We start from the raw sequence: 13941 nt of genomic DNA on the forward strand, positions 1-13941 counted from the left end.
ACAAAATGGTGGATTTGTCCTGCACCTAAATTGGCTGCCGGTGGATCTCCATTCAGCTGTGGACCATGTGAGGATTTGGGTGTATTATATGTCATGCTCATTTGCACAACCTTAAGCTCCACCTTGGGTAGCTATGGCTTTGAGCAGCTAGGATTGCACAAAGGAACATCGTTTAAAGCATTTAACAGCACCAAACAACAAAATAAAGCCACACAACACAAAAGTAACACCATCAATTTATAAATATAGATGATATTTTTATCAATTTTTACAGTCCTTGACGAGCAAAAACCAAATACAAATTTGTAAAGGTTTTATCACTTTTTAATTCAACATAAAACAGGCATTGGTCAATGTAAGATTTTGAAAAGTTTGTAAAAGTTAGTTCAGCTACTTCGGCCAGGCTTGGGCAACTAAATCTGACCTGGAGAAGGTCTGGGGGGGGGGGGGACAATGGGGTAGATCTTGACAGTTACCTGGCCACAGAGTGTTTGCCAGTCCAGTTCCAACATTGCCAACATGACAGCTATAGATGTTAATGGAGTGGTTCTCCTGCTGAGGATACACTTTGAAAAGATTCTCAAGGATGTTTCGGTTGCTGTATGGTCGACAGGGTGCCTTTGGGATGATTCCTTGTTCCATGAGTTGTATAGGGCAACATTGGCCACAGAGGTCGGGGTCCCACGAAGTCCTATTAGAGATGGTATAAAGCCAGCTGTGGCTAGGCTACCGGACTATTACAGTGGTCACAGCAAAATGCTTTAGTGGGGGCTAGTGTCCCTCTTGTGCAGTCAATCTGGAATCTGACAACACTCCAGATTGACTCGGGTGCAACTTTAGGGCTTTGAGGATCGGTCTCTTGCGGCTCCCAACATCAGCTGGCACCAAATCTTGTCCAGTGGCTGGCAACTTACCGGTTTGCGCTTCTTCAGCTTTAATGTCCCTGATACTTTTACAAGGGGGTCAGCCAACTGACCCTTAGAGTTACTGCTTCAGTCTGGGAATGGGGGACGACTTTGCCCCAAACCAGGAACCACAGTCACGGTATGAACTTTGTTAGCCCAAGGTGCAGCAGGTGCAGTCCAGCAGACAGATAAGCCTCTTTTTGTGGGGTCCAGTGGGCACCAGGTCAATCCTTCTTCGGTCCTTGTTCCAGTTCTAACACGATCTGAGGTTCAGAGTGCCATGGGTGCAATATTCATCCCAGGAAAGTGCCCTGAGAGTACAACACGGTCACTAGCCAAAGGGCTACCAGATCACCCTCCCTCTTGCTGATGACTATACAGAAAAGTGTGGCACACAACAATCCCACAGGGCACTATTCTGCCCACTCCCAAGATGTCTGCACCCTTCCTCTGTTGTCAGGAGCTTGTTAGCCCATTCTAGAGGTGGTGTTATCTGAGGGCTACATGTCCATGGGACAACCATTTTGGGCACTAGATTTCCCGCTCTGTCCTAGTCTACAGCCGCTTTACCTGAAAAAAGTGCAAAAACAACAGTTGATGGACAGAATGCAGAACAATGTGATACATTCACCCCAGTACAGATCTGGGCCTAAATCCATCGTTTTTTTGCTCACCATGCCATTCCAGTTTGAACCCAGCCATATGCAAATCAGTCTTGACCCTGTGCCTCATGTGAACAGTCCATCCCAAACTGCCAAGCCAGGTCCTCCCTGGACTGGAAACAAGCATCCTAGGACCGGTTTCGGGGTTTCACCCCTCTTCAGCCAGGATAGATTGAGTCCAGTGGCATGGAGAGCACGGGACTCACGTTTGAGCATACCCGTCCCACTCGGGGTGACAAATGCAAAAACAACAGTTGATGGACAGAATGCAGAACAATGTCATACATTCAGCCCAGTACAGTGCTGTACTTGTTCGCCCTAAGCTGGCAGGGTATGCCCAGTTGTGGGTCCCTTGCTCACTGGATTCAAGATAGCCTGGCTGATGAGGGTTATGAACCTGAAAGCGGTCCCAGGAAGCTTGTTTCCGGTCGAGGGAAGACATGGATTGGCAGTTCGGGCTGGATTGTTCCCATGAAGCACAGGGTCAGACTGATTTGCATATGGCCATGCCTGAACTGGAGTGGTGGAGTGAGCTAAAGAATGATGATGGATTAAACGCAGATCAGTTGACTGGGGGTGAGTGTTTGATTTGCTCAAACGCTCCGTCCATCATCCCCTTTGGTATGACTTTACCTGAAAAAAGGGCAGCCCCCAAGTAGCATGAACACCATCTGCCCCCCAAAGGTGGCTTCACCTTTGAAGCTCGCCTTTTGGGTGAACACCTTGAGTGGCTTCTTGCAAGGGGGAAGTGAAACCTCTCCCTGTAGTGGGCGGCCATTGTTCCTAAGCCTGAGAGTCCTTCACACAACTCCCCAGGTGGGCAGTAAGCTGTCTGCCACCAGTGCCCGTGTGAGGCTACTGGACCAGCTGGGTCATAAAGTGGCAACATTCTAAAAGTTGCTTACTTTAATAGTGACATTAAACTCGACCTGCGCACCAGGTTGTGTTCAATGCCACAATTAATTTGATACAGTACAATTCCTAGCTAGGCAGTCTGATTCTGAAGTTAGTCAGGATGATATGTCATTCAGTAATCCTGTGTTAGCCAATGGGGCGACTAGCCTTTCCACAGCAAAATGACAGTTTAGAAGTGTCGCTGTAAGGACATATAATAAATACATGTCCTACATAATAATATACAGCTTCCTGCTTTGGGGCTCTATAAGCCGTCCTTAGGGGAGACTTAAATGTATTGTTAAGGGAAGTGGTGGCTTTGCCATTAGTAGTAATGGCCAAGTCGAACTGGCAGTGTGACAACTGCCCTTCCAGCCTATAGTATCTACATAACGCAGGGGTTTGCCCTAATCACCCCATCACATCTGGGCAAAAGCATACAGAAGCAAAAGGATGAGTGGGAAACAATCAGACTAATTAAAGGTAGGAAGAAAATCCATTAGTTCCTAAAGGTGGGAACCTAGTCCCCAGGCAAATTCTTTAAATAATTCAAACACTCACCGAACCTTTCCCAGTTGTTTCACACATCACACATTGTTATCAATACTTCACAAAAACATCAAACATAAAATAACATAATAGTAAAAAAATCATTCTTGATTCCCTCCTACCCATACAATCTAAACCCAGTTGCAAACCAACACAAATACATATGCAATCCGTGAACTAGGTTCCCACCTGCAGGAACAAATGGATTATCTTCCTACCTTTAATTAGTCTGATCATTTCCCACACATCCTTTTGCCTTTGCTTCTTCCAACCTGTAATGGCAGGCTGGGAGCCAGGTTGTACTTTGTCACACACAGAGAGGCACAATCACTGCTGCAGCCCTGGGTGTACACACGGTCTTAAATGCCACTGGTAGCCTGGGTACCATATACTAGGGACCTATAAGTAAGTCTGTACTTGCCAAATTGGGGATAGCCAATTCGACATATACTTTGTATGGTGTTAAAAGACTGGCACTGAGGTCTGGTTAGCAGTTCTCTGTGTATTCTCGGGGTTGAAAAACCAGCAGCTAGTGGTCCAATTGGGGGCAGAACGTGGGAGGTAAACCTGCAAAACGCCTGCTCCCTTACAGATCATGATTCTAATGCTTTGAACACATAGTTCTGGGTTTTCAAAGAGCAAATTTCCACACCTCTCTGTGCCTCCCAGTGCCCCTGGTGTCGGGCACCTCTCTTTGTTCTCTACCAGGGAGACAAGCACTGACAAAGCCAATAGCCTGCCATTCAGTTTTTTAAAAGGCTAGACCGCTTCTTGAGGTGCTTAACCTGTGATGGGTGGATAGACTGGAATTTAAAAGGTACTTAAACACATCCCACAGGACATGCCCATAGATTCTTTTTTTATAAAACTATTCCCTTTTCTTTGTCTGACATTTACTTCCTTGTCATTACTTCAACAGCGCCTTTACTTACTCCGCACTTAGTGTGTTACAAAGAAAATAGCTAGTCTATAGAATGGCTTTCACGTTGCAGTTTATTAAAAAATATCAATGTTATATATGATAATGTCTGCTTGATCTCATAAGCTTTTAAAATGAAAGGTGTTGTGAAAGCAGTTTTGACTGAGCAAGGATAGTGCACAAGGTTAAATATGTGTTTTCAAAACTCTACAGCGATGCAGACAAGTACCAAATAGTTTGCTCTTGTTAAAGCACTCTTTAGATTACGAACCGTGAAAGCATGTTATAGGCATCTTGCTTGTCTACTGGTTTTTCTAGAATGGCTCCTTCCAAAGTCTGAAATAAAAGTAAAAACAGCATAGTACTTTTACCTAAACATTTTCAAACCAAAACCTTAACTACTTATTGCGTTTTTCTCTAATAAAGACACTCCTATTGTTGGCATAAGAAACAATATTACAAGAGTAAAAACTATGGGAGTTAAAAACCAGAAAAGGAGTATTTTAGATTTGCAATATCAAAGGGAAATATTTTTGCTAACACCGTGGAAATAAGAGGCTATTATTAATAAGTATTATAGACAGGCATTTGGGAGTACCTAACAATAAACTGAGAAATTACTACATCACTTTAACACCCAATTGGACTTAAAGCACCACTCACAGCCACAAAGTGTTGTCAAATTAAAAGAAATAGGCAAGGATAGGATAGGTTTTCAGCTCCAGAAGGATGGATACTGGAATTGTCTGTGCAATAGAGTTTTGCTCATAACTTACCACAATGGTATCTGCCCCTATGACGATATCAGGAGATTTATGGTGTTTCTGCAAATATCAAAGAACATACTTATGATTAAGATCAACGTAACTTAACTTTGAAGCAGTCTAAATTTAAGCTGATGCAACAGCAATGTATCCATCATATGCTTTCTGTTGTGTTGTTCCCACTGGAAGCAGGTATTAAGGTGGAGGATATTATTTTAAATGTTAGACTCACCGCTTTTCCCCATTAATTGTCAAAGTCTATCTGATTACCCACTAAGGGCTGTAAATTGACGATAGGGCAGTTTAGAACAGAGGGATAGACAGGGTGCATTTTTTACTAATGTGTCCAGTCAAGATGGCGGTCAGCTCAAACAGACCATTGGTTACAGGGTTCTAATTTTTCATGTTGCTAAAACCATTGCAGTAAACCGTCTTAATACAAGACAGGGAGCAATAACAAGGGATCGAACAATAAAAGCAGAAAAGCAACAGAAGAGAGGGAATAGTAGGTACTGGCCACCTTATCAATAACACCAAGCCTTGTTACGGCATTGGTGCGGCTTCTCAGGGGCAGCAAACAGAAAGTTATACATAATGCAAGCCACAGTGAGGAAGACTTTAAGCCATTTAGCTATTCTCCCAAACAATGGAAGCCATTGACTGTTTTGTGATATCCTAAGGAACCATCATCTGTTTCCTGGTGTATCTTATTACTGCAATGTAAAAATTGATACGGGCCGGAATTGGCTCTGCTGTGCTCGTACTCTGCCTTATTGAGGTGCTGCTTTGCTATTAGTAATAATGGGGTGTCCCTCAGGACCTGGGTATTTGATAATATAATCTACAGTTGGTTCTGTCGGATAAACCAATTGCTTAGCGTTCAATAATTGATATGCCGTAGGAAACACACCAAGAACACCTATTCAATAGTTCAAATGTAGTATTTACTCTTTTTTATATATGGCTGTCACATAAACAATTTCATCAACAGATAAGCAAAGTGACTTTCGTGAGTCAAGCGAAATGAAGTGCCAAGGTGATATCGTGAGTGAAATATATACAAAAACATGCAAATAACAAATATGTATCATATGAATCGATATGTGTCTGTCCTTTCACAATTTATATCCTATGTTTTCACAAACACACTAACAAAGTTCTTCTTTCTGGCGTTGGGGTGAGGAAACTGATGGACATGAGGTAAATAAAGAGCGACGACGTTTCGACCCAGAGGTATGCGCTATTCAACAAGCGTCACAGTGGGTCTTCCTTAGGATTGAAAACATGGACGAGGACAGCCAATATGGGGCAAAATAATTTAAGCATGAGTTGGGTGTGTTTTAGTATACGTAAAAAATAGATTAAAGGGTGGCCACAATCAGCGGTGGACTCACCAAAACCAGTTGTGGTATAAATTTCCACACAGCAAATCTTGTAAAAAGCAATGACAGAGTCAAACAGCAAAAATGGCACAGATATATCTATATAGAATCCACCATACGGTTGGAATCTAAAAATGAAAAGTGTGTATGGGGCATTTTAGTCACCTTATTTCAAGGATTTTACTTAAGAATGCACGGAGCTTGTGAAGCACGTGGTCTACCTTCACATTGGTAGGGTAGAGTATTCGAGAGGAATACTCTAGTTGGAAAGCTTTACTTTGAAGTTGCAATGAATGCATATGTGCGACCAATATTTAAATGAATGTTTAATTAGAATCCGCCATCCGGTTGGAATCTAAAAGCAAAAGATTCTACAACAGTATTTAGACGCTTGGAAGAGGGTCAGTTTCTTGGAAATGCACGAAGCTACAAGAGTGCGTGTCTTACCTTCACTGTACCAGCAGTAAATGCAGCAACCGCGAGACAGACGCTGAAGAGTTCAGCAGTAAAAGTTGTTAAATGTTGTAACTAGTGTGCGTTACAACATATAACACCAGAGGTAGTGCCCCTTTTCCGAAACCAAGGATCGTTCATTTCTGTGTGTGTCTAAACAAGTGTGATCACTAAGCTGCTGCCACTAGGCGTATCCGCAGTGTGGGGAGGATGGGTGGGTGGGTAAGGAATCTGAAGCTAGATTTTGTTTCTGCCAGATAAGGTGTTACCGAAGGGGAGTAACTTGTCCATCTGATATATACATCTAGCTGCAGATTCCATACCTTTGAATAGATACCCAAGCAATACCGTCCCCGGCGGAGGGACTAAGGATATGTTGGATCAGAAAGTCCTGCAGGACATAGCAGCAAAAAAGGCCATCCCTATGGACTTGACTGTCCGGGCAGAAGTGCTTGGTAAACGTGTGCAGGGATGCCCATGTTGCTGCCTGACAAATGTTGAGGGCTGGGACTCCACGTTACAAAGCTCTGGTAGCAGCCTTAGCTCTGGTGGAATGAGCCCTTAAGCCTTCAGGAGGCTGCTTTTTGGCCAGTGTGTAGCAAATTGTGATGCAGAGGACAACCCATCGCAAGATAGTCCTCTTCTGCACCACACAACCTTTCTTTAATCCAGCTTATCCCACAAAAAGTTAGTCGTCCATCCGGAACTCTTGAGTGCGGTCAAGGTAGAACAACAACGCTTGTTTTGGGTTCCAGGTGATGGATTTGCACCTCTTCTTTAGAGGGGTGCGGAGGAGCATAGAAAGTGGGCAAGGTGACAAATTGCCCCATGTGGAATGGTGATACTACTTTCTGTAAGAAAGAGGCCCTAGTGCGAAGCCCTTACTTATCAAGGTAGATGCTCAGGTAAGGAGGCTTGGATGACAGAGCCTGCAATTTGCTCACCCTCCTGGCAGAAGTTATTGCCACTAAAAAGGTTGTTTTGATAGTAAGCAGCCAGAGGTGGCAGTTGTGCAGAGGTTTGAAAGGAACACACATCAGGAAGGTGAGACCTAAATGAAGGTCCCACTGAGGCATGATGAAAGGGGCAGGTGGAAAGATATGTACAAGCCCCTTAAGAAATGTATTTCCAATTGAGAATTTAAATTATGAGGGTTAATCCGGCAGCCTCAAAAGGGCAGACAGGGCCGAAAGGTACCCTTTAAAAGTGCCCAGAGCAGAGCCCTGCTGAGCAAGGGTCAAAATAAAAACTAGAACTTGAGAGAGGGAAGCGGAACGAGGATCAATAGATCATTCTTGTAGGAAAGTAGTATCTGCGTCTTATAGTTACCCCCACTTTTTGCTGATGTCACACTGTTTTTGGCCTAGTCTGACTGGGATCCTACTATCCAGGACCCTAGTCTATCTGCTTTCTCCTGTAAATTGATATGCATGTACTTTAGGTACACTCCAGATTGGATTCTGGGGTACCCTTATCAGTCCCTAGTATATGGTACACCATGTACCCAGGGCATAGGTACCCCAGAGGCCTCCCATGGGCAGAAGCATGTATTGTGCCACCCCTGAGAGGCCATCCAAATTGACACGACTACCCTGCTACAGCAGACTGTGTAAGATGGTGCTTGCACCACTTACTTAAAATATGGGTTCACTATATCTATCTAAATCACTACACTTAAAAACCTATCAGTCACCCCTATGTCAGGCCTTAACAATCCTGATGGCAGGGTGCTGGGTTTTACATGAGAGGGTGCCCCTGCATGAGCAGAGCCCCTCTGCAGCCTTCGGAGACCATTCTCCGGGGTTGTCTGTGATGCAGCCAAATATGTTTAAGTACATTATAACCTAGAGTAAATGCTATCTTTGAAAACTGCTGCTTAGAAACATGTCGTGTTTAGAGTCAAACACCTTGAAATCATACCTCCCCGCCAGTAACTGGCGGGGGAGGTATGATTCCACCCTTCTGAAGGGACATATGTGGGTCACCTGTATATCCCGTACCAGCTTTCTCAACCTGGGCAGCACAAAATGGATGCTGCCAGCAACAGACACGATTCTGCTCTCCTGCTGCTGAGCCAAGTTCGAGCAGAGGAAGGCATGACAATAGGCATCCTGTCACAGGGAGGTGTAACCACCTCCCAGACAGGATTTAGTGTATTGGGGCTGGGTGGATGCACTCTTAGTGTGCCAGAAAGTCTGCACTGGGGGCACATTTGGTGTCCCTGTGCATAGCCCAGCTCAAACCGGTTCCAGTAGCAATTTGCTCCTGCTCTGGCGCGAAACTGGACAAAGGACATGGGTGTAGCCACCCCTCTGTCCTGCCCCTCCCCTAGGAGGGTCCACAGAATCTTTCCAACCCCTTCCCATGGTTATAAAGTGGGTTACCTGATCACAGGACTTTAGATTGTACCTGGACAGAGAAACCAAGTACTTTGACTGCCTGCACGACGCTGGACGATTGAAGAATATCCCTTGGAGTAAAGGAGTTACTCCCCTGCAAAAGCAGGCACCTACAACGCATCTAACCGGTTTGCTTCTCCTGAGCTCCTGAGGACTCCTAAGATTTCAGCAGCACAGGAGCTGGGTTCCCCAAAGGTCCCGGAGGTTGATCTGCCCTCTCCGCGATTCTGAGACCAGTATCCCTCGTGTGGACCGTGCAACCCAAACCCCTGTGCACTGCATACTTTTGCAAGTGCATGTGCTTAGTGATGATTCCTGAGCCTGTACTTTGGACTCCGTGTAGTCCTGACACCAAGCAGTATTTGCACTGAAGAATTCCGGCCTCCTCTCCACAAGTGTCCTGTGGGTTGGTGCTCTGCAGACTTGCTTGAGGTCTCCTCGCGATCCCTGGTCCGTTGGCCTGTGGGTCCTATCGAGGGTCACCTTGTTAATTCTTGGGCTTACCTGGTTGCTCCAGACGTGTCCTGACTCTCCATTGCTTGGAGAGTCCCCTGGACCTTGCTGGTCCACACTGTAACCTGTTTCCTCTGAACATGTGGATTGCAGTTGCCAAGGCTTGTTGGTGCTCCAGCCGGACATCGACCCCTCAGCTCTCGACATCCTTCGTGGGACAGCTCACCTCCAGACTTTGGTCATCCTTGACGTCTCCTGGTCCCTGTGGCTGTAGAGTCAAGCAAACCTTCACTCATGAAGCACTCGACATCGGTAGGCATTCAACTACCGAGCCCCTGGTCACCTGAAGTGACCCAGACTCTGTACCCTCTGCTTTCAGGTTCTTTTCACCTCGGATCCAGGCTTGGATTCCACCCAACACTCTTCGCCCTCCTGGCAGCAGGACTTCTTTGCAGCTCTCCATTGAAAACGACGAAGGTTTCCGACACCACTTGACCCCTCTGCACCCGGCTCCTCTGGGATAGGTAACACGGGTACTCTGGTACTCACGGGTGGGTTGGCCTTAGAACCTCCTAAGTTCCAAAGGGTTTGCTCAAAGTCCTCTTAGAAGTGTCTTTAACTTATAATTTTCCAACCGCGACTTTCCCTAGAGTTGTACGGAGCACGTGTCTGTGTTTCCTCACTGCACCCGTCCTCCGTGGGCTTCCTGTGTCACTCCTATGGGTTGTTCCTTGGGGTCCCAGCGATTCTACGTGCTCTAGGCCCTAAGTCTATTGAAGTCGACGTCGTTATACCATTTGCAAATTGCAAACGGTTCAAAACTGTGCGGCGCGACTTCTGATGCAGGTTCACAAGCACAAATCAGCTACACCTTACATCATGTCCCTGCATTGGCTTCCAGTGTCTGAAAGAATTCAGTTCAGGGCTTTGTGTATTGCTCATAAGGCACTCACAGCTAAGGCCACGCCAATTCTTCAATCCATTATCTCCCCTTACCTCCCTAAAAGATCTCTACGCTCTGAAAAAAGACATCTAGCAATAGTTCCTAGAGTATACCGAGCTCGGAGTGAGGGACGTTTTTTCTGGATGCTGGAATCCGCTCTCAGATCATATCCGTTTCGAGGCCAATCATCTTTCTTTCCGCAAACAGCTGAAGACTTTCCTGTTCTCAGTAACGGTCTGATCTCCTGATTGTTTGATGGCTTTGTCTCTAGCGCTGGGAGGCCTTTGGTAGCCATGCACTTTACAAGTGTAAAAAAAAATATCCTGGTAAAACAAGCTGCTTTACATTCCTTCAAAATTAAGCCTGAAGGCTGCTCTCCATAGCTACCACTAGGATAGCTTTCAATGAGGTTATGTTTGACCTCCGACATAATAAGGGTCATGTGGCCTGGTACAAGGTGCCCACTTTAACTAGTGGACAGCATATACCAACCCACCTTCTCACAATTCTGTACAACATTTTAAAATTTGTTTTACCGGCAGGTGTACAGGGTCATAGTGGATGGTCGCCTCACCGCCAAAATAACATTGCAAACTTCGGGAGGAAGGTTGAATGCAATCAACTGCGGCCGCTCAATCTCCATGCAAGAAGGTGTAGAGTTGACAGGTTCGGGTGGAGATCTCTCCCCTGCTGCTGTGACAGAGGATCCTCCAGAAGGGACAGCCTGATCGGAGGACAACCAGCGTTTGTCCGGATCCACTGCAGTATCCCTGGGGGGGCATAGGCGCTGGGGCCAGAGCCGCCAGCATGGGACCCGATGGAGCCCCCTGCGAGCTGCAGCGCCTGAAGGCGTGCCAGCAGGATCCGTCAGCCCAAATATGAGGCACATTGCATCATAAAATTCCTTAAGTTGGGTGGCGGCCGTTCTTGGGAAGGCAGTAAAGCATGGAGCCTACCGAGGCACGAGTCACCGGAACAAGGCCTAGAGCACCGAGACTCCTCTGTCAAGTTGGCTAACAGGTGGGATGAAGTCAAAGTGCGCTTCGACTTATTGTGTTTTTTGCGCTTTTTACATGACAAACTCGAGGACTTCAAGTGGGAGGAGGAAGACTTAGGGTTCAGGGAGCGGTGCCTGGAACCCCGCCTTGACCTGGACCATGAACAAGACCTCCGAGGCGAAGGATGCAATGATGAGCGCCGGGCCATAAGCAGCTTCAGGGACTGCTCCCTCAAAGCTTTCGTAGCCATGGCCTGGCAGTCGGAGAACGACTTCAAGTAGTGGTCGCTCGCCAGGTACCAAAGACAACTGTGGATCCGTCATCACATGGCACGGTGGCAGGTGCAGCACAGTTTGAATCCAGAAGTCTTCTTAAACATACCTACACACCGAAAAATGTTTGACAAGACGGTGAAAAAAGCCTGTTAAAAAATGACAGCCGGAAGTTCTCATCACGATCAGCGCTGGCTGACACGGAAAGAAAAGAACAGACGTCAGTGCGCTGAGGTGGCGCCTGTATAGGAGACTATGTCACATGGAGCGACCAACGCCACCTATCGACGCACAGAGGTATTGCTCGAAGAAAACTCTTCCGGCTCCAGTCTGATTCCGGAGAAATTCAAAGGTGAAGAATCGGAGGCTTGATGTCTCTATTAAATGCATATATACACACACATATATAGTGAGTAAAGGACCCGTGCTAACAATAATAAAATTATCAACTCCCTTTAAGCTTACAAAGCATCAATGATAACTTAATATATCCATAGTATGAAGATTTACAATCAAAACAACATGCAAAGAGCATATAATCTATTCAAGAAGATGGGTTTCATAGAAAGTGTGATGTTCCAAATAAGTACATTTTGTCTATTAGTTAATGGAGCGTGCCAATGAACACTCGATAATCCATTTTAGAGATATGCGTTTCCATTTTCTAGGGGTCGTTTTGCAGAGTATGGCAGATGACAATTTGTATGCTGGTCTTGAAAAATTATATTTAATCAAACAATAGACTAATTTTCAGATCAGAAATGTTCTCCCACAGGAATCTGTAAAAATTGACCAAAGGCAAAATAAAGCAACACAATAATGACCATTATGTACTTGTATTACAGCTTCTTAAAATACCCAACTTATGTAAGAGCCACCGAGATTCATCTGCTTTATAGATTTTAATATCATACGCGTATTTAACATTACTTTTTCTTAGCAGATAAGATCACTAGACAACTTAATAAAAACAGAACACATCTACTGAGATTAGAGAGTTTGGAAAACCTTTTGTTGATACAAAAATGCCCTCATATCAGCCATTATGCTTTGACTTAACAAACCTTGGACTTTGATTTTGACAGCAGGTCATAAATACATGTTGCCATTGTGTATGCCCACAAAATGCTAGTGTAATGCAGTGTCAGACATGGTATTATGGGCAGTAGAAAAAGGGTGATTAATCTGGCTAGTGCCCCTCCGGAAGCAAACTCACTAACTTATGTGAAAAGTAAATTCAAGATATTTGGCTTGTACAAAGTGATTAGAAATGCCAAGTGGTGCTTATTGATTACAATCCAAGCAAAGCAAAGCTAAACATAAATGTAATCCTCTTTAGGTTGCTTCAGGTAGTGTACATAAAATCTACGGCATTGAAGTATTCTGACAGCACTTACATAGAACAGTCCCTAGAATTGGGCAAGATGGTGTCCACTGGATAATCGTTTGAGTAAGGAGCTCCCGACTGTTTTCCTCCACCCGGCATATCTTGCGGTCGATAGCCCGAGAAAAGAGCTGTAAAGGGTGGAAATTTTACGGAGGAAATACTAATAGAAGGCATGAATATAACAATTGAAAGGAAAACTACTGGATATGTACGGAAAAGCAGCGAGAACAACTTAGCAGGAGAGCCTTGTGAAACCTGGTGAAGACGTCCTCTGTAAAGCACGCTCACCTGCTGCGAGCACCTGCACGTACCTGTGGATTTGGAGGGGTCGGCACCTGGAGCAGCATCGGCAGGACAGCTGGTGTGTGTTAGAGGCAGCGAGGAGCCGAAAGCGGAGAGTATGGGGCTCGAAAGCCTGTGCTGTGAACAGTGACGCTTACGGCTCTGAACGGCTGCGCTGTCAGGACGCCCATGCAGGGGTGCAGAAGCGGCAGCAAGGAGACGGTAAGCTCCGCTTACGCTTGTGGTCTGTGGATTGTAGACCGGGAAGACCTGGAGGAAGGTATTCAAAACCAGCATTTTTACCGGTACTGAGAGAGAAGTAACCGCAAGGCGGGGAAAATCCCAGCTTTATCAAAAAGAATAACTAAGGGATCTTTGTGGCTGGGGGCCAGTGTTAACAGCTATTGTGTGTTGCTGTGAGCAAGCATGCCTCCAAAAACGGCCGGAGGAGGAAAAATTAAAGCTGTTACCGAAGCTGTGAGCAGGGCGGCACTTGCTGGGCGCACTGTTAAGGAGCGCTGGAGGAAGTGGAAGAGCTTATGGAGAATCAACTACAAGGGGGTGAACAAGGGGCAGTGAGTAAAAAAGTACCCCAAATATTTCTAGCAGGAAATAGAAGAAAACAGCCAGCCCCGCATGTACCTAAGGTTGTAACACAGCAAGAGGAAGATGGATGGAA

The 13941-nt window shown here is 45.5% G+C and overlaps 1 protein-coding gene across 1 annotated transcript in view; it reads right to left on the reverse strand.

The window, feature by feature from the left end:
- Positions 1 to 13941, reverse strand: part of ASMTL (acetylserotonin O-methyltransferase like) — a 296820-nt gene that overhangs the window by 189937 nt on the left and 92942 nt on the right. The window contains exons 4-5 of the mRNA XM_085622689.1: positions 4706 to 4753; positions 4201 to 4265 (exon numbers count right to left, since the gene is read on the reverse strand). Of these exons, the coding sequence (XP_085478815.1) occupies positions 4201 to 4265; positions 4706 to 4753 (113 nt within the window). The remainder of the gene's footprint in view (positions 1 to 4200; positions 4266 to 4705; positions 4754 to 13941) is intronic.

The sequence above is a fragment of the Triturus cristatus genome, chromosome 8 (genome assembly GCF_964204655.1).
Source record: "Triturus cristatus chromosome 8, aTriCri1.1, whole genome shotgun sequence".
NCBI lineage: Eukaryota > Metazoa > Chordata > Amphibia > Caudata > Salamandridae > Triturus > Triturus cristatus.